Source organism: Suricata suricatta, chromosome 10 (genome assembly GCF_006229205.1).
Source record: "Suricata suricatta isolate VVHF042 chromosome 10, meerkat_22Aug2017_6uvM2_HiC, whole genome shotgun sequence".
NCBI lineage: Eukaryota > Metazoa > Chordata > Mammalia > Carnivora > Herpestidae > Suricata > Suricata suricatta.
In genome coordinates this window covers 117801351-117829337 of record NC_043709.1, presented here as the reverse complement: position 1 = coordinate 117829337, position 27987 = coordinate 117801351, and the positions used below count along the sequence as shown (strand labels likewise).

The following is a 27987-nucleotide window of genomic DNA, read 5'->3' as shown; positions in this document are numbered from 1 at the left end:
TGATCTAGCTTCAAGAAAAGCAAGCAGTGAGTAGTGCTTAAGAAAAATTGATTCAGTATCTAATGGATAGTTGATACCTGTCACAACACAGCATTTTATATACTGTTAAGTGAAACTGCAATACAATCTAAGTTTATTTTGGGAGTGTTTGCTGTATAATTGGATTTAATGAAATGTTTAGAGGTGCAGTAGGCATGACCTTGAGTAGATAATGAGAGAAAATGCAAAATGAAAAAAAAAAGATTAGCTATCTGTTGAAACAATCTATTCATCTGCGTACTATACTTTGATACTTGTCTGTGGTAAGTATTATATTACTATTTGCTGAATCAATGATTTGTTGAATGAACAGTCTAAGAATGCATTGTTAATGGGCTCACTGTCGGCCTGTTTACCTTGTTCCTTTAATCTGATGATTCCCTCTTATCCATATGGTCACCAGGCTGGGGACCCAGTAGGCTTATGTGTACAATATGACTAATGATGGTTTTTTGACCCAAGATCAATTAAAGTCCCCTAACAGAGAATGTAGAAATATAACTAATGGGTTTCTGCAACACTGTGAGGTGTAGTCATATTTTCTGCCCATGCATGGCGAAGCAGAGAAAGCTAGTTCCACAGAGTGAGGGCAGTGAAACAGATGTGCAGAGATGCAGTTAAGAGACAAGAGGCACAGAGAAAGCACAATTCAAGTTAACTCTTCCATCTTGGTTTTAGAATGTTCCTGAAGTTGGACTGTGTTCCTGATCTTGGGTTTCCTCAGATTCTTCCTATCCTTAAATAAACTCCCTTTGTGTTTAATACTATTGGCAATTAAACTAGACCTAATTAACCTAGAGACTTCCCAGAAATTATCATGAGAATGTATAAAGATCAAAAGACCGAAAAGTAAACTAGTGGAAAGAAATCCAAACCACACTTGGTTTCTTTTGCTGAGCTCCTTGCTGACCTTTGAATCAACAATTTAAAACTTTGCATTTCCCAAATCTGCTGAGGCAACTTTCCAGACAGTTTGTGTGACTTATTTTGCTCAAATTCTGCAAGAAACCATTCCGTATTAAACATCTTTATTCTCTTCTTAAAAGAAACTATGTATGTGTTAGGTCTGCTTTGACCTTGGCACCCACTAGGTGCCTGGTATGTATCAGTTTCCTTCTACTGTCTCCATTTTCACATATGCAATGCATGTTTCTGTAGAGCAATGAAAATTGTATGCAACTGGCCAATGGAAGAATTAGGCCAATGCAACACACAAGTAGTGCTGATTCCTATGTAATTTTCTTCACTAATGCCTTTGCCACCAAGGAAGTACACTAACACAGTTGAGCAAGCAAGCCAAGAAAAAATACAGGCTGTTCAGTATGTGCTTTACCTAGTGTCCACTCTTTCTCTGCATGCTCTCTTTTGGAAGTACTTATTTACTGCATAGTTTTTCCAGTCTTTGGGCACTTTCTTCTTGCCTTCACAGTTAAACAGTCTTAACTTTTTAAAGTGTATTTACTTATTCTAAGAGAGCAAGAGCAAGTGTGCACAAGTGGGGAGGGGCAGAGAGAGAGAATTCCAAGCAGTCTCCGTGCTGACAGTGCACAGCCCAATGTGGGGCTCGAGGTCACAAACTGTGATATCATGACCTGAGCCAAAACCAAGATTCCGACGCTTAACCAACTGAGTCACCTAGACACCCCTTAAACTTTATTTTTTTATCATCCTTCCTTCCATCAAGATTCTTTGCTTGCCAACTCAACAGCCTTTTTAGGTAAAGTAATGTGTTTACTGAAATGTTCCTCTATTAGAATTTTAAAATGCCTTTATTCTGTGCTAGTATTTTGATTATGGCTGTTATTATTTATATCAGTAGTCTATAACTTAGTTACCTATGATTAGAGTGGCTTGCCTCAATCCTATTTTCTTGTGTGGTTATTCAAAATATGAGGTTTTTCAGAAACTCATACATGCCTCTGTGTATATGTGTATATATGTTCCATCAAAAATACAAGAAATTCTGTTTCTACCCTTGGCTTAATACTTGTACATACATATACACATACAATTTTTATTGAAACTTAGTTCTTCATGTTTAATCCAACGGATATAAGTTTCTTGAGTTCCACCTCTATTTGTTTAAAGGACACCAGTAGCTTGTATATATATTTGTAATAATGTCTCAAAACTGAAAAACATATCATTCGACTGTGTAATGTAAAATTAAAAAAACACATATCATTAATGCAAAATGGGTTCTTGTTATGAATATTAACTTTGAATAGAAAATAATTACTAAAATGTAGTTCAGTAAAAACTGAGGTACCATAGCGTCACAAATACTCTATGCAATGGTCTTACTGACCAAGATATTAAATATGGAAATTTTCATTAAATTAAAACAAATTCTAATTAGAAATCACATGAACCAAGGATAATGTTCGTATTCAGACTTACAAAGGACATTAATAAGAGTATTTCAAAGGATATTTAAACCAAACTAAAATGTATGCTCAAGTAATTATTTTTCCTTAATATAATGAACAAATCAAGTTATATCACTGTGCCTGGATTATAATCAAGTATAATCACATCAATAATAATATTTCACTTATCATTGTGATATGATTATAATTACATCTTTAAATATGGACCTTTTTGACAATGGAACACTAATCTTTTCAATTATACTGAAAGATAAAGTAATACCTAATTATTTTCTAGGTATGTAATAAATGATTTCAATGAAATCTTGAAGTAATTAGATCCACCCATGTCTTTGATTTTTTTGATTTAAAATAGCTGATTAAAAATATAATACATTCAATTGCATAGTCCTGCTTTTAAAAACACGGCATGGAACCAAAAGCAAGAGTCTAAGCCCTGATTTTACAAGAAGCAAATGGATCGGCTCTAAGGCCTATTGAAGAAGAGAGCTATTGGTTGGCTGTGACAATGAAGCCTCTCTCCTGAGGCCTTCTTGAATCCAGTCAAGCAATGAAACAAACTGAGGGCCATAGCTGGCAATGACTGGAAGCAGGGGTTGGTTCCACAGACTCTCCATCTCTTGGTTCTGAATTTGTTTTAGTGTCAATTTTTTTCTCCTGACTACTTTCCCCATAAGGCTAGAGCCAGGGCTGCTGAAAGCTCTCTCTTAGCATATTCAGAATATTAGAACTGGAAAGCTAAGTATCCTTCTTTTATATCTTTTTTTTAAATGTTTATTTATTTTGAGAGAGAGAGAGAGAAAAAAAAAAAAAACAGAGCAGAGCGTGAGAGGGGGAGGGTCAGAGAAAGGGAGACACAGAATCTGAAGCAAGGCTCCAGGCTCTGAGCCGTCAGCACAGAGCTTGACACAGGGCTCAAACTCATGAACTGTGAGATCATGACCTGAGGCACCCAGGTGCCCCTCTTTTACATCTTCAGCATGAGAAAACCTACAAAGGATGAGCTCTTAGAGGTGATTTCTTTTTGTTCATTACCCAAGCAACCACAATCCTCAGGATGTAACCTCAAAGACAAACACGTATGCGTGTCCAAGGTTACAAAGTTGGATAACCCAATATCAAATACAACCCTACCCATGTACAGTATAATTCTATGATAGCTCTAGCTATCCCCACCGGAACACAGGTAACCACAGTGTGTGTTAGGTAAGGCCAGGTTATTTGACACAGACAAAATAACCCCCAAATCTCAAAAATGCCATTTTTGGAGAGTCACTTACTATACATATCTAAAAAAAAAATGTCAGAAGGACTTCCTCTGGGACCAGGCAGATATAGACATTACATCTGGAAAATAAGGCCTCCATTACCAGAGCATCAGAAGGGAGACCCAGAGGGCTGTCCGCTAGCTTGTAAATGCTTCTTCCTGGAAATGACATGTTACTTACTGAGAGCACACTGGCCACATCTTTTCACATAAATCCACTTACCCAGAAGGGTCTGGGAAACATGGGAAGAAATGGATATTTTGCAAACAGTAAATTATCTCTACAAAATATAATGATAAGTTTTAAAAAATCTCTAGTATATGTTTGTAAGTCAACATTTTCCCTATTGCTGAAGTATGAAAATTTTTCAGTCAATAAAAATCAGTTACCTTTACTTGACTGAAGAGTCAAAATGATTATTTTTCACATTATGTGGTATATATTTAATAAAATATGCATTTTATATGGCCATGTTACCAAGACTGATAAATTAAGCTGGAAGAGGAAATATCATCAGGATATAAATTTTGACAAAATAAATACCTCAAAATACGACCTTCACATTTTTTTATGTTTATTTATTCCGAGAGAGAGAGAGAGAGAGAGAGAGAGAGAGCGAGCGAGCGCGAACAGGGAGTGCAGAGAGAGAGGGAGAGAAAGAATCTCAAGCAGGCTCCATATTGTCAGTGCAGAGCCTGAAGTGGGGTTCGATCTCATGAACAGTGAGATCATGACCTGAGCCACCCAGGCACCCCCAACACTTCGTGTTTTTTAACAAAAGATATTTGCAGGAATGTGAAGTATTTACTTCAAATAAGGCTAATTTTTCCCATTTAAGAAACATTGGGCATTTTAACTAGCCAATAGGTAAAGTTAAATTTGAAGTACCAGGTTTAAAAATATGACTGGCTCTGATATAGAGCATACTTAACAAATTTTGGGTATTTACCCAAAGGAAATGAAAACACTAATTTGAAAAAGATATATATGTACCCTTAAGTATATTGTTTATTATTTACAATAGCCAAGATATGGAAGCAGCCCAAGTCATCTATAGAGGAATGGATAAAGAGGAGGTGCTGCACACACACAATGACACTCCCACACACACACGCACACACACACACACACACACACACATGTATGTGCTGGAATATTAGTCATAAAGAAGGATGAGGTCTTGCCATTGGCATCCACATGGATGGACCTAGAAAGTATGATGCTCAGTAAAATAAGTCAGTCAAAGAAAATCACCATAGGATTTCACTCATAGGTGGTATTTATAAAACAAACCAAATGAACAAAGAAACACACACACACACACACAACAGGCTTTTAAATAGAACAAACTGGTTGTTGCCAGAGGGAAGGTAGGGAAGGGGGATGGCTGAAACAGGTAAAGAGGGTGAAGAGGACACTTATATTAATGAACACAGAAAAATGTATAGAATTGTTGAATCATTGTGTTGTACACCTGAAATTAATATAGCACTGTATGTTAATTAGACTTAAATTAACATTTCAAAAAAGAGTCTGGGATTAGTCTTCCACCCCTCCCCCCATCAAAAGAGTTTATTTAACAAATTTATGTCAATTTTTGGCAGAAAATTTTAGCTTTAGACTAAGAAGGTATGATGCAGTTATAAGGAAACCTAAAATAAAAATAGGCATCTATAATCAGATAAAGAAAGAATTGCTATGAACTGGAACAGGTTTAGTTTCTATAACATTTGTACATCAGGTTTACTTTCTTTTCCCTCCCCCTCCTCATTGATTTTTTAAATCCAAAATAAAATAAGTCCATAGCAATGAGAATTGGTTGAATATTAAAAACATTAAAAACAGGGTTTACAATGTTTTAAGATATTTCAACTAGTATTACTGAAACACTCCTATTAGGAAAACTACTGATAGGTTTGATATTATCTCTTTTATTTTCAGAGTACCTGAAGTTATTGAGAAGTAGATATGACAGGTCCTTTGTGACTGGTTTTACCCCAAAGGCATTTATCATGATTTTAGTACTATTCCATGCTGTTATGGCTAACTATAGCTAAGGTCCTATGTTGTTAAGCATTAGTAAGGAAATCAACCTTGCTGGTATTAGTTATTGTAACCTCTGGGTACCTCAATTTTTCAGAGTTTTACTGAAAATTAAAGTAAATGTGACTGCAATGATTATGATGAAAATCATATGTTTAGCATTTATTGAGTAGTCAACATAAAGAGATTCTGCTCAAAGCTCTTGTCATTTATTAGTTTATTAAATCTTCATAATTATCCTATAAAGTAAGTCTCATTTTTATTGCCACAGAGAAACGGAGGCACAGAACTGATAAGCATTTACTCAAGGTCACATGGCCAGTAAATGGCAGAGACAGAATTTAATCCTAGGGAGACTGACTCCAGTATGCTTGCATAACTCCTGTACGCAGAGGATCCCCAGGTCAGAGCAGGCATTTCTGATGACAAATGTCTGAATGGTGAGACCCATTGCTATCCCGGACCCTTTCTTCCTTCTGCTCCAGCAGACCGCCTGGCAGGTCCTCAGGGGAAGGAACGCTTTACTGAGATGTTTGCACGGTCACCTCTTATTTCATTTAAGACCTTGCTCAACCGTAACCTTCAAAGAGACTGTTTTTTTTTTTTTTTTTACCATTCTAATCAGGGCAATACTTCTCCCTCCCTTTCTCCCTGTATCATTTAGAGCATCTATTACCACATGACACAATATTACATATTACTTTCTTTATTACCCACAATGGCCACCAGACTGTAACTCAATGAAGCAGAAACTTGCTCTGATCTGAGTTTTTACACATACGCCAAGATTTGAGTAAATGGTTTCTATTAATCCACCTGTCTGTCCATCAATCCATCTGTCCATCCATTCATCCTTACATTCTATGGTGCTCCAAATCATCTATCCATTTATTAAAAATGGTGACTTTTACTTATTTCATTAGGGTGAGAGGTTTACTTATTATTTTTATTTTTTTACTCATTGCCATCATGGCTTTCTTTGTCTTCCTTTTCTTCCTAGCAACATATGTTTTAAAAGAAAAGTGTGTGAGATCTAAGAGCAATGCTTGCAGCACTTAGGTGTTGAGCAGAAATACAGCTTTTCATCTAAACTATATGAAGAAGGTTAAGTTTTGAAGTCAAACTCTACAGGCTTCTGTTTATAGATTTATGTATTCGTGAACTTTATAAAGAGCAATCACTGTTCTGTGATCTCCCAAGTTCAATTTGAATCCAGAGTAAGGCTGCACTGCAATCATTATCATCAAGCCACCATTTTTCACTCCAGATCAATTACTGTATAAAGGACACTTAGGAGTCATACATAGAGCTTTTGAGGGGAAAAAATGAATGGTGTGAAAGTGGTTATGATAAAAAAAGAAAGCCTTTTCTGGCTATGTGTGAAGACAATTCACTAGACATCTAAAATTATAATGATGCTGGCTTCTCGTACTTTATTCCCAAGGTATTTCTTTCCATTTACAAGAAGGGTTATTTGGGGAGCATGATGTGTTTTGCTCTGCAGGAGTTCAGAGAAAGACAGAGTAGCTACTGTGCTGTCTACTTAGAAGATTTTATTGACATCTGGAAACATTTTCTATTCCCTAAATTATTCCTTCCTTTTCCCTGAACTAAAATCTGGTCATCATTCAGTTGAATATTCTAGATGTTTTAGTGAAAAAGGCAACATCTTACACTGTTATTGGCTTCCACCTTAAGGTACCAGGCTGAGGTTCCAGGCTTACGAGTTTCTTGGAGACAATTCACAGAGCAGTCCAGGTGATACAAGGCACAGGGGGCACGTGGGAAGGGGAGGAAACGCCAGCAGTCAAGAAAGGGGCACTGAGAGGGGAAACGGAAAATCAATAAAGCCAAGCGCTGTGTGACACGTGCATTCCAGCCCTGTTGTAAGGAGATGTGCACAGTACATTGCACAGCTTTCTGCAACCCTCGGAATCTATAAACGTTTGTTGAACATGTGAACAGGACAGAACCAGATCTTAAATCATGATATGAAAAGCGTTCTGCTTAAAACAATATCAAGTCTTCTACTCTTGTTGTTCCTTTATGCTTTTAGCTGATAAAATATTCGGTGTTTACAATATCTCATGCATTCTTGAATGCATTTTGCATAAAGTAAATGATCCACTCTTGCGAGAGCTCTATGCGATGTGAAGCAGTATTCTGTTTGTTTTAGAGCTGAGAACAATGAGACAAAGGAAGGTCATGTGATTTGCCCAAAACCAGAGAGCAGATAGTAAGAGAGAAACCGCCATTGGAACCTAGAGGTTTTGAAGATCTGACATAAACGCTACTTAGTATTCACGGTAAACTCAGTAAGTACAGACTGAATGGTTATATTTAATAGATAATATTCTGATTCAAAACTGAGTAACCATTTAAATTTAGAATTGACATTTTTATAATTACAGCATTAGACTATTTCTTTCCTGTCTACATAAATTTCATTCCTACTTCTCTCTCCTATAGAATGGTAGTTTCATTTTATAAGATTTTTATTAAAAAACATTTTAAATCAACTTGATTTAAAAAGAGGAGATATCAAGTTCATAATCTGTCACTTATTTTTCTATGAATAAGCTACTTGCTTCCTTGTTAACTTATTCAAAAAGGAGATAGGCTTCTTAATGTGTCCCTGGACAGGTCAAACACTATACCTAAGCCTGTGTTTCTGCTATATATTTTTTTAGAAAAACATAAAGGATTTGATAGTAAATTGAAGATAGTGCCATGATGTATTGAGAATGCAAAGAAATAAAAAAAAATACATATAGCTCTCTGTGGGCCATGTACTAAGTATTACCTAATAAATTGAGTTGTAAACTTTTGAATGGAAAGTAAAAAATAACTATGAAGCTCAAATAGCTTTCTTATTTGCAGGTACAGTAGATAATCACAAAATACAAATATAAATATATATAAACATAAATCATATGTATCCTCTAACTTCTTCCACACCCACTTTAACCAATTTTAAACTGTGTTCTCAATTATTCTAAAACTTTTAAAATATGCATAGATTCTAGAGTTGTCAGATGGTCCCAGGAAAATCTCAGAAAGAGTCTATCATGATCCTGTCATTTTGCAAATGAGAAAACTGAAGTTCTATAACGATATAGCCAAAGTTAGAGGATTACTGCTAAACCCCTGAAACAGATTTTAAGTCCATAGAATCTATATACATCTATAAGAACATATGGTGCCTTGATTTCTGAGATTTTTCTAGCTTGTCCCCCTTCTCCGCTTTGAAATGGGTCTTCTCTTTCCTTCCCTTCATTCATCTCTAGTCTACTCAGTGCCGTGTCTGCTCGTGTTTTGTTTGGTTGGGTTTGTGAATGTAAACTGCTCGAATGGAAGAGAATCAGGGTGGCTCTAGTTTGAGAGTTCACAGTGACAATGGTGTCAACTGCTCGAACCCCCGGAATCTGCCACAGAGCGAGCCTCGGACCCGCTCATTCCGTAAGTGAGTAAATCCCCTCCCGTTTCAGCTGCCTTTCTCAAACCCCTGACTGCATTTTCCAGTGAATAGCCATTGGCTCTTTGATGATTCTCTTCTTCGCCCTCTCAGACATAAATACCACACAGGTCTTGTGGTTGTTGGTGCTTTGTCCCTATTTCCTTGTATACTGGGTTTATAGGGATGCATTTTGTTGTCTATGTTTCCGTGACTCATTGACTATGTGCTCTGTTTTGATGTGTGAACTCGGGAAAATCCAAAAACTACTCTGCCGCCACCACTACCACCACTACCACCATGTTCCCCTAACTCTTCTGCTTTACATATATATATTTTTAAAAACTTCATTGACTTATAATTTAGAATTTACAGACCATTAAGGTCATCTATATTAAGTTTACAATTTAATAGCCTTAGTATATTCATGAAGTTGTGGGACTGTTACGATAAAAATGTAGAATATTGGGGTAACTGGTGGCTCATTTGATTGAAGGTCCAACTTCAGCTCAGGTCATGAGTTTGGTTTATTAGTTTGAGCCCCACACCGCAGTGGCTGCTGTCAGTGCGGAGCCTGCTTTGGATCCTCTGTCCCCTCCTCTCTCTCTCTCTCCCCTGCTTGCATGCATGCTCTCTCTCTCTCTCTCTCTCTCTCTCTCAAAAATAATAAACATAAAAAAAGAAAACTGTAGAATATTTTCATCATCCTATTAAAAAATGCCATATTCATTACGAGTCACTCCCTACCCTTTTTTCCTTCAGCCCTGAGCAACTCCTAACCTACATTCTATCTCTAGACATTTGCCTGTTATGGATACTTTCTCCAAATCGTATTATATATGTTCTTTTGTTAATGGAAGTATGTGGCAGAAAAACAAATATGAGGTAATGTTTTAAGTTCTTCACTTCAAAAGGCAAAAGGCAACAATTCCATGATAGACTTTATGGCAAAACGTTTGCATACGATTTGAAGTTGGTTACCTAGCGCAGGGCACTAAACCACCAGCTGAGTAAGACTGGGGACATAACTATAAATGTAACGTATGTACATAATGTATGTGATATGTATGTATGTAATAGTATGTGACATGTAAATTTTACTATGTGTCCAGACTATCCCAAGCATGTCACATATATGAACATATTTAATATTTGCAGACACTGATGATAGAAGTACTATCATTATCATCTCTATTTTATTGATAAGGAAATGGAGGCAAAGTAAAGAAAGACACCCAAACTAGTCAGTGGCAAAGCTGATCCCAAACACAGTTTGACTCAAGTCTCCTTGTTCCTGACCACTGTTCTGTGGTGCCTGAGTTTTAGGTGTTTAGTTAAATGCCATTCTCATCTAACCTGGGGAGACTGCTGAGCAGTTTAGGGGAACATATTCTGAGTAACTGATATTTTACTGGCATATCATTTAAGCCTAAGTGGACAAAATAGTCATAGTCTTTTAGTTCCATAAATATTCTTTCAAACTTTCCTATAATGCCTTTTTCATCTTTCTTAACTAAAACATAACTTGGAAGCCTTCATTATCTGTAGCAGATGGGGCTTTAATTGTTTTCAATAAAGCAATAACTACGTTGTCCTAAAATATATTTGATACACAAGTGACCGTATTTAAATACTACTGGTACCATTGGCCTCTTTATTTTGATGACACAGAAAGAACTACAGACCTAGAGGAAGTTGATCACTAAACATAAGATATTAGAATATTTCTCAGTAAGCTCAGCATTAGATTGAGTAAAACAAAATTAATTATAATCATGTAAATTCTCAGAGGACTTCACAAGAAAGGGAAAAAACACAACAGTCCAGACTTCAGGAAACTGGCAAAATTGGAATAACTCCTCTCGGGTTTCTTCTGTCCTGAATTAACCCATCTAATAATCATCTGCCTCCCTTGTGAGGAAGGGAATCTCTCCTGTTTAATAAAAGCTTCTTTCTTTCTAAAATCTTAAAAAGGTTTTGAAGATTTCTTTTGAAGTTGTCAGAATCAAGAACTAGCCAAAATAGGGGTGCCTGGGTGGCTTAGTCAGTTGAGCGTCTGACTTCGACTCAGGTCATGATCTCACAATTCATGCGTTCGAGCCCCGTATCAGACTTTGTGCTGATCACTAGCTCAGAGCCTGGAGTCTGCTGATGTCTTTTTCTCTCTCTACCCCTCCCCTGTTCATGCTCTGCCTCTCAAAAATAAATAAATGTAAAATTAAAAACTAACTAAAATAGAAATTTAGCAAATTTCTAGGATGGTGACTGTCAAAGGACGGAGGAAGCTCATTCTTCTAGAATAAGCAGGTATCTGCTAAGATACATTTTCACAATTAAATGTTCAGACCTCATCCTCTGTTGTCCAGCACCCTGTCCCAAACATCTCTGAGCCCAAATCCCGACCCCTTCTTGACACGGATGCCTGGTGCTCTGTGCTCCCTAGATCACCTGGGATCTTCGAAGCAGCCTTGATCATAAAAAGAGCAGATGCTCTCATATCACCAAAAACCGAATCACATTTTTGACCTGCCTCAGGGACATGATGCTTTAACATGAGAGCAACAATAAAATTAAACAGTCCTCAAGTTTAGCTCTCAGTCCCAGGAGCCGGCCTCCAAGTGAATCAGTGTAGAACTTGGTGACAGTATACACCACATGGGACTATTTTGGAAATCAGATGGAAAAGTACCTTCTCAGAAAGAACACTGCCAGTTGTGAAATTGTGCAAGTGAATTTATAATTCTTTTTGACATTTTCTGGGGAGTTCTGTAAAGAAAACTCCAAGTATAGTTATAAGTCACATTTGGAAGTGTGATAAATGATAGCCAGATTTTTCAAGTTGCTGTTCACTTGCTAAGAGTAGCATTTTAAATACGCAAAGCCCTGCGCTCACCTCAGCTTCTGCTTGAGTTACACCTGGTTGAATTTATTTCGCATATATCCAATACGTGACAGCTCTCTGACACTTTTTTACTGGTTCACTTTAATTTAGTTTGGATAAATGTGTGTAAATACGAGGCATACACTTCAAATTGTGTTGAAAAAAAAATCAAAGGAGAATACTTCTCCAAGAAGGAAAGGGGATGGTCTGAGAGGAAGAAAGGAATCAAGAGCTTGTTCAGTTATAGAATGGAGAAGTATGCCCTCTTACCATGTTGGTTCAGTAGCAAATTATCTTTTTTAATTGATTTTTTTGGACGTACCAAATATATAAACAGCAGAACATCTTATAAATGAGAAGATAAAATGGCTGGATGAGGAAAACAATTCCAAATAGACACGATTTCCAGAAACTCACCAGTTGTGCAGTTTTTAAATTCGATGTCATCAATTGCAGCTCCTCCTCCCAGATCTCTTGTTCTGATGCCTTGAAATATGACTTCAAAATTCCTTAACTTGCCTAGCAGGATGACAGCCTTCTGCCACCGATCACCAGAGTTCTGCCCACTTTCTTGCCACACTTTTGACAGTCCTTTCTCGGTCTGAATTAACAAGTTTGGATGAGAGAACAAAGAAGAGAAAAAGCCGATCATTTAGAATGGAAGAATGTGATTCATGAAAACTGGTGGAGAAACAAATGCTGGAACTCTGATGGAACTTTTCATGATATACTTTACTTCATCAAAATAGAAGTGTATTAATCTACTAGAGTGTTTCTTTGCAGACATACTGATAAAGCTGTTTTGGTGTTTTCAGAGACACCATTATTTAAAATATGCTCTTAGTCCGTTCCATCTCTCCCTTGTTGCACACAAACTTCCTGATGTCTGATGGGAGCTGAACATTTTCCAGAAGCCCTGGCTTTTAGCATGGGGTGCTCACCCAAATGTCTATTCCTATTCTGTAATTATCTAGATTGCAACGCCCTTCAAAGAGATGAAATAACTCACATAAGCAAAGAGTAAAGTGAGATGAAAGGAGGAATATGTGGGAGAAATCAATATCCCTGATGCCAGGACAAAGGAATTATGGAGTGAGCCACGGTGGCAATGTGATGATTTCTAAGATCCATTGGATTTCAAAAATACTATTATTTTGACTATTAAAAACTTATTATAATATGATTGCTATGTGAGCATCAAGTAAAACTATCTCTACACCACATTAGTCAGCTGTAAATGAAAAATTATTTTTCTTGAAAACTTAGGTAAGTATCTCCTCTGAATATTTAAGGTTGGCTTTCATTGTTCTTTGCTATTCTGGGCCTAGCTCTTCCTGAGAATTACCTGTTTTAATAAATCATGAATATGGAAGCACAGCAAAGAAAGAAAAATAAATAAACTATACATTTACTATATATAGCATTATACATATATGTACATATACATACATCCATACATATATGATTATGTTTATGGTTACTCCCAAATAATTACTATCTCAGGATTCACTGTTTTGATTTAATGACAAATCAACAACAACTCTTTGTGTCTGAAGCTTGTAATCAAAGCTTGTGTCTGTGGAGCAGAAAGATGTATTGAGGGGAATGGCAGCCAGAAAATCAAGCAAGTTGTTCTAATAGATTCATAACATACAGCTACAAAGTGCATAGTATATACAAGTGTGCTTTTTTTTTTAAAATATAGGCTAACGAAAAAGAGAAATATTTGCAAAAAGAAGATCCAAAGGAGGCATATTTTCATAGGTTTGTGCTTTTACAGCACTAATGTTGACAAATATGGCTGACACCTCGTTCTGCTGAGGGAGACAGAATCCAGCAGGTCTTTCTCAGTTGAATTACAGAGAAAGGAGAACCACATATCAATTAATACAAAATTAACTGCAAAAACAACTAACAGTGTCTAGATAGATCTTTGAACATCTTTTCAAAAAAAAAAAACCCAACAAATCTTTTTAAACCCCAGAGATTCCTGTAACTTTTGCCTTGAAAGGGATGGGAAATTCACACCTCATTAATGGAATTTCAGATCCTTTGTGATGACAAAAGAAGAGAAGCTTTTTCAAGGTTAATCTTTGAATGTTAGTTTTAGTGATGCGGAATCAAAGGAATGATTCGTTGAATTAAAGATTAAAGTATAGGGGCCTGTTTGACACATAGCAACATAACACCCGTGGACATTGATAAAGTCTGTCTTAATTTACAAACTTAATTCACTTTGCTAATATTTGCTATTAATCAACTTCTGAAGTTGCTAGAGTTACTCATTAACTAAGACAAGCCCTCAAAGGGTTTTTAACAAATACCATCATAGAAGGCTGTGTGATCACTTTAATCAATAACATAATCATCATTTCTTAAATCTTACAACTGACCTTCTAATAAAAAAAGATATTTGAAAATATATCCATTATTATTTTATGTAGGAAGAAATAAAAACAAGGGTGTCATGGATCTACCTACAGTGGATTATTGGAGAATATCATTCTAATATATTTACTATTACTTCACTTTAAATATAACATATGAAATCTTATACATACAATTATCAAATTATTCATCCAAATGTAAAATGGAGATTTATTTACTTATTGACTTATCTGTCCATTTATTCATTTACTCAGCAAACATTTGATATTCACATGTACTGTAATGTTAGACACCAGGAATAAAAAAGTGACAAAAAAAGAGAGTTTAACCTGTGGAGGTAAATATCTAATATGAGAGAGTCATAAAAATAACTTACTACAAAAACGCAGTCTAAATATAAATTTTATTTAATATATTTACTTTCTGATATATATTAATATATATCAGAATATTTTTTATGTTTATTTATTTTTGAGAGATAGATTATGAGTAGGAGATGGACAGAGAGAGAAAGACACAGAATCTGAAGTAGGCCCCAGGCTCTGAGCTGTGAGCACAGAACCTACAAACTGTGAGAACATGACCTGAGCCAAAGTCAGATGCTTAACCGATTGAGCCACCCAGGCACTCCAGAACATTTTTTTTAAAACAAGTTATATATCAATCAAATTTTTGTTCTGCACATTGTTGCTTTATTTATTTACTTAATATTCTAATTTTAATTCTTTCTAACTTGAGAAATGAAAAACCTCTTGCTTTCAACTCATGACTTTGTCACTGGCCAAAGATTTATCTGTAAGATTCATTCATATGGATGTTAAATTCATGAACCCAAGGCAATAAACATATGAAAAGTGATTGGACACACTAATAATAGTAAAAATAGACATTAATACAACAATTATTAAATTACAGAAACTGAAAGAATACTCTTATTATTTAACCTTGTTCCTACCTTTGAACTGATATTCCATGTATTATTGATATTGACTCTTTCTCATATGTATTGTATATTTGTTTTGGTAATGCATTTGACTCACACTTTATGTCAATATTTCCCTTCTGTGTCACGAAAAGTCGTAAGAAACACTAAAATGATAGAGTCACTTCAAGATATACATTAATAAGGTAAACCATTTAGAACGTCAGTTTCAGAGGTTTGAGATGAATATATAAATTTTCCCTAAATGGTGCCAATTTTTTCAAAATCCGTGGATCAACAACTTTGTATCTGCTGACACTTTTTTCATATTTTGAATCTGTTTCTGGAGTTTTCGTATCAGTCTCTAATCTCCCAATTGCTCCACCAATAATATACCTACTAAGTTATCATATTTTCTTTTCCGGAAAGACTTGAATAGATTTGTTTTCCATATCCCTCCTCCTCATAATAACAAATAAAATGCCTGAAATTATAGATAGTTTCATATAAACATAAGAAGATTCTGAAAAGTGGAAAGAAGGCAGACTACCTGGGAACTTCAGGACTGAAGGAATCATAAGATTATGCATTTCCTAAGTTTTCTTTTTGTATCATATACTACCAAATGAATATGAGATTCTGGCAACATGAAAATCCAACAGGCAGAGATTACTCTCTCTAGGCAAATGGCCAGGAAAAAGAAAGTCTAGCAAGAAAGAAAACACTTTGATAATGACTGTTCTGTAACAGTCAGACATCATAGAAAATTTATATTATACCCGCACCCCTAATTAGTAGAAAAGGCTGAGCAGAGAGCCTAGACTTCTACCCACTTTAGGTCCCAGGAATCCCAAGACCCCTCTTCCCAAAACTTTTTAAAATGAAGGAAAATTAAGAATTTGTCACCAGTAGACAAATTAATGGATAAAGGAATTTCTTTAACCATGAAAGAAAAGATAAAAGAATGAATCTTAGACTGTCAAGAAGGGATTAAAAAAAACCCAGCCCAAATGAGTAAATGCAGTTAACTTTTCTTATCCTCATCCACAGAGTTCAGATGAGGCCAGGTGTTGTTTGTTCTGTATCTCAAGTCCAGAAAGATGAGTTAATTCTTGAATGCAATGACACTGATCTCATATCAAACTCAGTTTCTTTGATTCAGCAAGCCACAACAGTTAAAAGCGAGAATATCAGAAAATTTTGGATGATGTCTATGTTTCTAAAAAAGGAACAGTCCCACAGGTGATGAATAAGACCTAAGTTGTCCAGCTACAGAAACGGCAAGATGCTGGATGATTTTTCAGGCTTATTTGTGATATTTTAATGATGCAATAAAAGCTGTATTGATTTGGGACTTTTTCTTAAACAGTAGATAGACAAATGATAGATAGATGATAGATAATTTTTGATAGTTGTGGAAAAATTAAAGCACTGTGTAATATGGTTCTCAAAGTATGTAAAGGAAAGAGTTAAGGTATAAACATTTTGAGTACAAGAGAGTAAAGACATAAAGTGAGGTAAAATTTCTACACTTGGGCCTATTATGTCTCAATGTTACATTATAATAGGTCACAATTTCATCCTTAATTTTTTCTTTTGTTTTTCTCATACATTCATTCTCCCAAATGAATCTTAGAGTGATGAAATGAATAACTGAAATACTGAATTGTTTTATCCTGAGGTATCATTTATTTTTTGACTTGTTCAGGACTCTATGCCACTTACTGAAATTTTGTCCTTTTTAATAAATAAATTACATACTTATACCATTTATTTATATATATGACAAAGTGTTTTACAATGGTAAGTGGGGAACAGCAAAGAACTATCCTTCTTTCATTTCCTAAATAACCAGAGAAAACAGCTCACATCACTATGGAAGCATGAGTTCATAGGCCAAAGTTACTAGTCTCCAAAAGGCCAAATTTCTATTAAAAGATGATGATAAGCTGAATAATATAATACCTATGGCATAATTTTAAAAACAGATAGAATCATAGTTTTAGTACTGAGTATTATATGGAAGTGTTCAATCACTAAATTGTGCACCATACTGTATACATGAAACTATATTATACTATATATCAACTACCTACATTTCAAGTAAAAACTTGAAAAAATATATTAAAAAATCAAAATAAAAGGCTTCATGCATACACCTAAGAAGAGAAGCAAAGATAAGTCAATAAAAAATAAAACTGGAAATAATAAAAGTAACTATAAACGTTGCACATGAAAGATATAATATGTACATAGGGAACAAATAGGTGTAAAAAATAGCAGGATGGTTAGAAGAATTAATAAATGAGTAGAAAGATTCAATTCTGAAACTCAGTGAAGGCAGCAGTAAAATGAAGAGTAGGAAATTAAAAAAATTTTTTTAAATGTTTTATTTATTTTTGATACAGAGAGAGACAGAGCATGAGAGGGGGAGGGGCAGAGAGAGAAGGAGACACAGAACCGGAAACAGACTCCAGGCTCGGAGCTAGCTGTCAGCACAGAGCCTGATGCGGGGCTCGAACCCCCACTAACGTGAGATCTGACCTGAGCCGAAGCTGGAGGCTTAACTGACTGAGCCACCCAGGCGCCCCGAAGAGTAGGAAATTTTTAAAGAATCTAAAGATTATTTTAAGGATAAAAATAGAAAGGCCCATCTAGAGATAAAAGGAGTTCTACAAAGATTAAGAAACAAGAGGAGAAATGGAAACATATAAAAGTAATACAGATAATATTTCAGAAGTGAGAGAAGACTGAAGGAGATCATGAGATGTCAAACAAGATAGAAAAGGAAGACAAACACACTTCTGTGCATATGGTAAAATTTAAGAATGTGAAAGAAGAAAATGCAAAAAGTGTCCAGAAAAATAAAAGATCATAATTAGATGGAAATCAGGCTTCTTCAGAGTAACCTTGGATACAGGAGGATAATAAACTAATAACTGCATCTACTGAATGAAATTATCTTGAACCTTGAGTTTTATATCCAGCCAAACTGTCAAATACGAACGCATAAAAAAATTATCATCAGATATACAAGACCTCAAATTGTACATTAAAAAAATCATGTTAAAATAATACTGGAAAATACTGGAGCGTATGTTAAAATAAGAAATCTAAGAGAATCTTGCAAAAGATATAGAAAGGAAGGGTTGTTTTAAAATACAAAACTTGGGACCAATTAATACAGAAAGTTATCACAAATACACCAGAGCCAATAATATAGAAAATACTAACATTTTCAGTTTGTATGACAGTGAAAAGAAGCATAGAAGAAGGGAAGGGGCAGAGATCGCATTGTCATGAGAACATGATAAAGGACTTGTCTAATTAAGAGCAAGAAATTAATGGGGGTAAACAAACACAAGTATGTGTTTTTAACTTAAAGGCCAAACCATCCTATCAACAAAAATCAAATGTAAAACTTAATAAAAGAGAAATAATGGCAATAAGCCTTACCACAAGAACAATAATAGAAATGTAAATAGGTTAAAGACTAAAAATTAAATGATAAAAATGGTTCCAAAAAATCAAAAGGAAAAATGACAAAGCAGAAAAAATTATGTAAGAGATATTTAGAAACTTATGTAAGAAGAAATTTTAAATATCAAATGACATGTAAGGAGATGCTAAGACAATGGAAATCAGGTAATGGCAGTATGAACTGGCCAAACATGATGAGTACACCTCACAGAGTATTTGTAGCAGTAGGATATCATTAACTAGATGAATATATCCAAGCAAAGATGGATCTTTAAGATACAGATTGAAGGGGAAAGAGTAATAAACAGAATGAAAGTTATGACATACTAAAAAATATAGGACATATATTATAAAATACATATGGTCAAGCATATATATTAAAATGGTTGCCTGGAAGGAAAAATAAATGAGACAGAAAATTAAGATAAAATATTAATTAAAAGAGATACAATGCAGAATGAAAGGACACACTCAACAGCACACATGAAATAAATTTAAAATTGGCAAAACAATGACTTCTTAAAATATAATTATAGTGTCCTTGGCTAATATACTGGACATTAAATAGGTATACTAATTTTTAAATATTTAGTATTAGTATTTATAATTAGACAATAATATTATCCTGTTACATGGGTTTTATTTGATCCTTTCTAATATTTATTCATTTGTGTTTTTATGTTATTCTTACATTGCCTTGAACTTACAAAACACTGTCAAACAATGGTATAATAGTGGTTGTTTCAAGCAACTTGTAAGAGAAATATAAGCTATCACAAACAAAACCTCAACCTATAAGCATTTCAAAAGTATAACCTGTGAAAATTTTGAGGAAATTACATTTTGAGTACACATTAATGACTTTATCACTATCCTGGTTCCCTGCTGAAGAGGCATAACTGTGCGGAGAGATAACCAGTGGTGTCAAGAGAAAAGGAGGCCTGCCAGTAGAAGTTGGATGTATCTTCCCCAAGTCCCAGGAGGGCACTGAGTAGACCTCGTAGGAGTTTTTATGGACCATTATTCACATTGCAATTTACAAAAAAGGGTTGTTCTCTCTATGTAAGCTGGTATGGGTCCACTGAGTACAAAGAAAAATCACTCACCGTTGAAGAGGACTCATTACCTTAGGTGTATACTAAAGTGAACAATTAGAATAACATTAAGGTGACCTCACAGCTATAGAAGAGCTAGTATTAGAGAGAGAGAGAGAGAGAGAGAACGAACGAAAGAAAGAAAGAAAGAGGGAGGGAGAGGGAAAAAGGAAGAAAGGAAGAAAGAAAGAAAGAAAGGAAGAAAGAAAGAAAGAAAATAAATAACCAATGTTGGTAAGGATATGGAAAAACAAGCTCTTGTGGACTGTTGTTGATAATGTGAAGTGGTTCAGTCACTATGGATGACAGTAAGGCAATTCCTCAAAGACTAAAAATGTAATTATAGTATTATCCAGCAATTCCTCTTCTAGGCATATACCTTGGAATCTAGGACTTGAAGAGAAATATTTTACACCCACATGCATGGCAGCATTGTTCACAATAGCCAACATATGGAAGAAAACCCAAGCACCCATTAACAGATGAATGGATAATTAAAATGTGGTAATATATAATGAAATATTATTTGCCCTACAAAAAAGGGGCATCTGACACATCCCACAACACAGAGAAACCTTGAAGACATCATACTAAATGAAATAGGCCAATCACAAAAGGACAAATACTGTATGATTCCAGTTATATGAGGCATCTAAAGTAGTCAAATCTATAGAGACAGAAAGTAAATAGTGGCTACCAACGGATGGGGAAGGATGAAAAGGGGGTTATTTTTAATAGGTAGAGAGTTTCAGTTATCCAACATGGATTCTTGGATGGATGATGGTGATGGTTGCACAATGCAAATGTACTAAGTGCCATAGAACTGTACACCTGAAGATTGTTAAGACAAATTTTATGTTTTATGTATTTTAACATAATTTCTCAAATAAATTCAAAACATCACATCAAAGCAGAGGCCACCCAGTCATTTGAGCATCTGACACTTGATTTCAGTTCAGGTCATGATCCCAAGGTTTTGGGATTGAGTCCTGCATCAGGTTCTGTGCTGACTGTGGAGCCTGGCTGGGATTCTCAATCTCTCTCCCTTTGCCTCACTTGCATGCTCTCTTTCTCCTTCTCTCTCTCTCGCTCTCTAAAATAACATAAAATTAAAAAGCAGAAGAAACCACCCATGACAAAGGTATCAACTTTTTAATAAGACATAACAATTCTTAATATGTGAGTGCTTAACAATAGAACATCCAAATTACATGAGACAAAAACTGATAGAACTGCAAGGAGAAATAGATGAATCCCCTCTCATAGCCAGAGACCAACATGTATCCTAGAAATGGAAAGGTTCATCAGGCAGAAAACCAGTAGACACGGATGAAATCAACAGCAGAATCAACCAGCTGGACAAACATATCTATAAACTACTTCATCCCAAAACAGCAGAACACAGAATTCTCTCAAGCTTGCATGGAACAATTACCAAAAGAGACCACACTGTGGGCCATAAAACAAACATATCAAAGAAGAATCTTAAGAGAAACTGAAAAATATTTTGAACTGAACTGAAATGAAAACATCAAAATGTGTGCAATGCAGTGAAAGCAGTGTTTAGATGGAAATTTGTAGCATTAAATGAATATATTAGAAAAGAAGAAAGATCTAAAAGTAATAATGAAACTTCTTCTTTAGCAATATAGATGCCTCTTATTTCTTTTTCTTTTCTGATTGCTGTGGATAGGACTATAAATTTCTATCTTGAAAACTAGAGCAAGAAGAGCAAATTAAATCCAGAGAGAGAGAGAGAGAGAGAGAGAGAGAGAGAGAGAGAGAGAGGAAGAGGAAAAAAAAACTACAGCAGAATTCATTGAAATTGAAAATGAAAAATCAACAGGGAAATTTTTTTAAAAAGATTTTAAAAAACTGGTAAATCTTTAGCTATGGTAAGACAGAAAAGAGAGTGCACAAATACTGATACCAGAAAGGAAAGAGGGACATCACTGTAGAGGCTATGGAAATTAAAAAGATAATAAAGGAATGCTATGAGTAACCCTTTGCCCATTAATTGATAGCCTAGATAAAATGTACCAACTCCTTGAAAGACACAAGCTGACAAAACTCACACAAGAAGAAACAGATGATTTAAATATGCCTGTAGCTATGCAAGAAATTGAATCAATAATTAATAACCTACCAAAACTGAAAGACTCAAACTAAATGAGTTCATTTGTGAAATCTACCAAACATCTGAGAAATAAATTATATGAATTATCATGCATTTTCTTTCAAAAGACAGAAGCAAAGGTAATAATTCCTAATTCATCCTATGAGGACAGCATTATAGTAAGAACAAACAAAGATATTATAAGAAAAGAAAACTATATATTGATATCTGTTATGAACATAAATGCAAAAGTCCAAGACAAAATATTAGCAACTTGAATCTCAAAAACCTATAAAAAGAATTTTATACCATGACCAAGTATGACTTAACCTAGGTATGCAAAGCTGGTTCAACATTAGAAAACAAATTAATATAACCCATTACATGAATAGACAAAAAACAAAAATCACATTATTATGTTAAAAATGTAACACCCATTTAAGATAAAAACTCAGCATACTATGAATATAATGGGAATTTCAACTTGATAAAGAACATCTACAAAAATCTACAGGAAATATTATACTTAATGGTGAGAAACTCAGTTTTCCCACTAAGATCCTGTATCTTAGGCAAGAATGTTGACTCTCACCATTCCTTTTAACGTTGTACTGTAAGTCTGTGCCAGTACAATAAGGCAATAAAAGGAAGTAAAAGGTAATACACATTGGGAAGAAAGATAGTAAACTGTTTTTATTCATAGATGACATGACTGTCTATGTGGAAAATCTGAACCAATCTAAAAACAAACAAAAACAATACAAACCATCCTGGGGGAAAAAAACAGATGACTAAACCACAGTTTCAGGATATGAGGTTAATATACAAAAATACATTGCTTTCTTATATACCAACAACAAAGTGGGATTTGAAATTAAAAACACAATGCCATCTACATTAGCACTGGGCCCCACCACCCAAAAAAAGTCAAACAAAATATGAACGAGATCTACATGAGGAAAACTACATAACTCCAATGAATGAAATCAAAGAACTAAATAAATTGAGATATATTCCATGTTCATGGATAAGATGACTCAATACTGTCAGGATGTCCTTTCTTCGCAACTTGATCTATAAATTCAATGCAACCCGATCAAAATCACAGCAAGTTATTCTGTGGATACTAACAAATGTGTTTCTAAAGTTCATAAAAAGACTTAGAAAAACTAATACAATATTTAAAAAGAACAAAGTTGGAGGACTGATGTTATCTGACTTAAAGACTTACAATAAACTATAGTAATCAAGACAAAGTGGTATTGATGAGAGAATAGACAAATATAAATGGGACAGAACAGACTCCTGAGGTAGATTTCCACACAAAGAGTGAGTTGATCTTCGAAAAAAACGCAATCAAGCAAAAAGGTCTCTTCAACAAATGGTGTTAGAACAAATTAGACATCCATATGAAAATAAATGAATCAAGACATACATTATACCCATCTGAAAAATTAACTTCAAATGAATTACAGACCTATATATAAAATGTAAAACTAAAAATCTCCAAGGGTAAGAGGAAAAATCCTAGGTGAGCTTAGGGTATGATGATACCTTCTTAGAAACAACATCAAAGACAAGATCCATGAAAGTAATAAGATGACAAGCAGGACTTCATTACAACTCAAAACACCTGCTCTGTGAAACTAGAAGACAAGCCCATACTGGGAGAATATTATTTGCAGCAGAAACTTCTGATAAAGGACTGTTATCCAAATTATACAAAGAATTCTTAAAACTCAAAAATACAGAACCCAATTAAAAAATGTTAAAGACCTTGATAGTTTACCAAAGAAGATACTCAAATGGGAAATGCATATATGAAGGGGTACTCCACATGACATGTCATCAGAGAAATGCAAATGAAAACAATAGTGAGATACTACTACACATCTATTAGGATGGTTAAAATCCAAAACACTGACAGCACCAAATGATGGTAAGAATGTGAAGCAGTACACACATAGACCAATGGAATAGAATAGAGAACCCAGAACTGGGCCCACAAATGTACAGCCAATGAATTTTTGACAAAGCAGGAAAGAGTATCTGATGGAAAAAAGGCTGCCTCTTTAGCAGGTGGTGCTGGGAGAACTGGACAGCAACATGCAGAAGAATGAAACTAGACCACTTTCTTACACTATACACAAAAAGTAACTCAAAATGGCTGAAGGAACTGAATGTGAGACAGGAAACCATCAAAACCCTCGAGGAGAAAGCAGGAAACAGCTTCCTTGATCTCAATCGCAGCAATTTCCTACTTGACACATCCCCAAAGGCAAGGTAAATGAAAGCAAAAATGAACTATTGGGACCTCATCAAGATAAAAAACTTCTGCACTGCAAAGGAAACAATCAAGAAAACTAACAGGCAACCTACGGAATGGGAAAAGATAGTTACATATGACATGTCAGATAAAGGGCAGTATCCAAAATCTACAAGGAACTCACCAAACTCCACACCCAAAAAACAACTAACCCAATGAAGAAATGGGCAGAAGACATAAACAGACACTTCTCCAAAGAGGACATCCAGATGACCTACAGGCACATGAAATGATGCTCACATCACTCATCATCAGGGAAACACAAATCAAAACCACACTGAGATACCACCTCATGCCAGTCAGAGTGGCTAAAATGAACAAATCAAGAGACTATAGATGCTGGCGAGGGTGTGGAGAGAGGGGCACCCTCCTACACTGTTGGTGGGAATGTAAACTGGTGCAGCCACTCTGGAAAACAGTGTGAGGGTTCCTCAAAAATCTATCCATAGAACTCCCTTATGACCCAGCAATAACACTGCTAGGGATTTACCCAAGAGAGACAGAAATGCTGATGCATAGGAGCACATGTACCCCAATGTTCATAGCAGCACTGTCAACAATAGCCAAAACATGGAAAGAGCCTAAATGTCCATCACCTGATGAATGGATCAAGAAGATGTGGTGTATATATATACAATGGAGTGCTACATGGCAATGAGAAAGAATAACATATGGTCATTTGTAGGGAAGTGGATGGACCTTGAGGGTGTCATGCTAAGCGAAATAAGTCAGGTAGAGAAGGACAGAAGCGATATGTTTGCACTCATAGGTCTAGCAGGAAAACAGGAGAAACCTAATGGAGGACCAGGGGGAGGGGAAGAGGGAAAGCGAGGTGGGGAGAGAGAGGGACGCAAAACTTGAGAGACTACTGAATACTGAAAATGAACTGAGGGTTGAAGGGGAAGGGGGAAGGGAGGAAAGAGGTGGTGGTGATGGAGGAGGGCACTTGTGGGGAAGAGCACTGGGTGTTGTATGGAAAACAATTTGACAATAAAATATTATGGAGGAAAAAAATAAATAAAATAAATTAAAAGTTCATGTTCACATAAAAATCAGAACATGGATATTTATAGCAGCTTTATTCATGATTGTAAAACCTTGGAATTAAACAAGATATCTTTCCATGGGTAAATGGATAAATTCTGGTACATCCAGACAAAGGAATATTATTCAGTGCTAAAAAAAAGGGGGGGCAGGGGTGAGGAGAGTATAAAGCCATGAAGAGACATGGAGGAAATTTAAATGCAAATTACTATTAAAAGAAGTCAATCTGAAAAGACTCCAATCCACATTGTATGATTCCAACAATATGATATTCTGGATAAGGCAAAATTACAGAGACAATAAAAGAACAGTGTTTGTAGGTGCTAGTGGAGGGAGAAATGAATAGGCAGAGCAAAGAGGATTTATATGGGGGTAAAAATACTCTCTGTCTGATATTATAAAGGTTATTTGTCACTATATAACTTTTGTCCAAATCTATAGAATGTACAACATCAAGACTGAACCCTAGGTAAACTATGGACTCTGGGTGTTGGTGATGTGTCAATCTAGGTTTATACTTTGTCAAAAATATACCATTCTGTTGGGTGATATTAATAATGGGGAAGACCATGCATGTGTGGGAGCAGTTGATATACAGGAAATCTTTGTACCTTCCTCTGTATTGTATTATAAACTTAGAATTGCTTTTTTAAAAAGTCTTAAAAGAAAGAAACTATCAAAAATATTCAGGAAGTTCAATAAGTAATTGAAATGGGTAATTTGAGAACATGAAGGATTGGGGGATATTAAAAAATGGCTTAAGGGAAAATAGAGCTAATACTAGAGAATTAATACTTCTAGAAGGCAAATACGTGATATAAAAGATGAAATGGAGTTATCTCAAAATACAGGATGTGGAATACTTATGTGTCTCCCAGGCTTTGAAATCAGACTCCTAGGTCTAAACCTAAGCTCTGCCCATTGCTAGTAGTTATTCCATCTATAAAATGCAGAGTAAATGTGTTTATCTCATAGGGTTGCTATGAGGAATAAAAAGAAGTAATCTTAATAGAGCTGTTACATTCATTATTGATATTGTAATGTTTACCATTAACATTATTTTTGAGCAGAAATGCAAAAATTGAATATTATGAATGAAATAAAAGACAACAGATGTGAATAGAGTTAGAAAATCCATATTTAAATATAAGACTTCCAAAAATAAAGGCAAAAAATTTTGAGAAGAACCAATAATCAGAAAAAAATAATAAAAGAAAATTTCTGAGCTGAAGAACAAGTCAAAATTTTAAGAGCAAAACATTCTTGTGCAATCTTTAAACTCTAAGTTTAAGAGAAATTGTCACAAACTTCCAGAAATAATGAGTTCACATACCAAAAAATGATGATTATATTGTTATCAGGGTCGTTTTAAATGAAACATTAAATATATAAAACAATTGAACAAAAATTTCAGGTGTCTGAGAGCCACAAAAAAGAAAAAGCAAAACAAGACAAAAAATAAAATAAAGATGATCCTAGAACCTATACCTAAGCCAACATATCCTTCCCCTGTCAGCTACAAAGAATTCAAGCACATTACTGTGTTGTCCTTTTGAGATACTTATCATTTCCTCCTGCCATGGAACTCTATCTAGCAAAAACAAACAAACAAACAAACAACAAAATAAAAACACACCAAAAAAACCCCACTCCCTTTCCCCAATATTCATAATGCCTTTAGCTTGAAGAATCATTATATTAACTCCAAAATGGTTCTGTAGAAAATAACTGTCATGACATTCTGGAAAAGCCAAATCTATGGTGATGGCAAACAGATCAGTGGCTGTCAGTGGGTCATCAGAGGAGGGAACTGAATAATTCAAGCACAGGGAATTATTTAGAGCAGTGAAATTTTTCTGTATGTTATCATGGTAAATGAGCACTGAGCATTTGTTAAAACCCATAGAACTTTATGGCACAGAGAATAACCTTAATGTGTGTAATTTAAAAAATCCTCCAAGAGGTTGAAATACCCCAGGAAAGAATGCATAATGTGAGAAAGCAACCTAAATGGATTTCAAGTAGATGAAATGAGCTCACTGAGGGGTTGGGGGAACAAGGCACTCACCTAAGTAAATTTGGAAATGAAGAGAGACTGTAAGACCAATGCAAGAGACTTGCACATTAGCAGTATATTCTAGTTGTTTCCCATGGGAATATGGGTGAGCACTTCTTAGCTACTACACACCTATACTCCAAATGTACAATTAATTAAATGTATAGAAGATGCTGGGCAACAGGTTTCTCATGGATTGAGAGGCTTCATATGAGCTAAGTGAGAAGGCTAGAATAAAGATGTAGTGATTGATTATATTGGAGACAATATAAATTTGTATTTAGATTCATATAGATGGTTACAAATAGAAATATTTATAGATATATATATATGTACAGATCAGTATACACACACATATCCCCTAGTTCTGTCAGCTAAGAGATCCTACAAGCAGCAAAACCCCATTAGCAAAGAAGCACACCTAGTGCCCAGATCTAGTTTCTTTACTAGAAGACACCAGGGGTCCTTGGACAAACTGGTGATTCC

The 27987-nt window shown here is 35.2% G+C and overlaps 1 protein-coding gene across 1 annotated transcript in view; it reads right to left on the bottom strand.

Annotated features, from left to right (window-relative positions):
- MALRD1 (MAM and LDL receptor class A domain containing 1) overlaps positions 1-27987 on the bottom strand; it is a 759741-nt gene that overhangs the window by 257774 nt on the left and 473980 nt on the right. The window contains exon 31 of the mRNA XM_029955581.1: positions 12493-12676. Coding sequence (XP_029811441.1) covers positions 12493-12676 — 184 coding nt within the window. The remainder of the gene's footprint in view (positions 1-12492; positions 12677-27987) is intronic.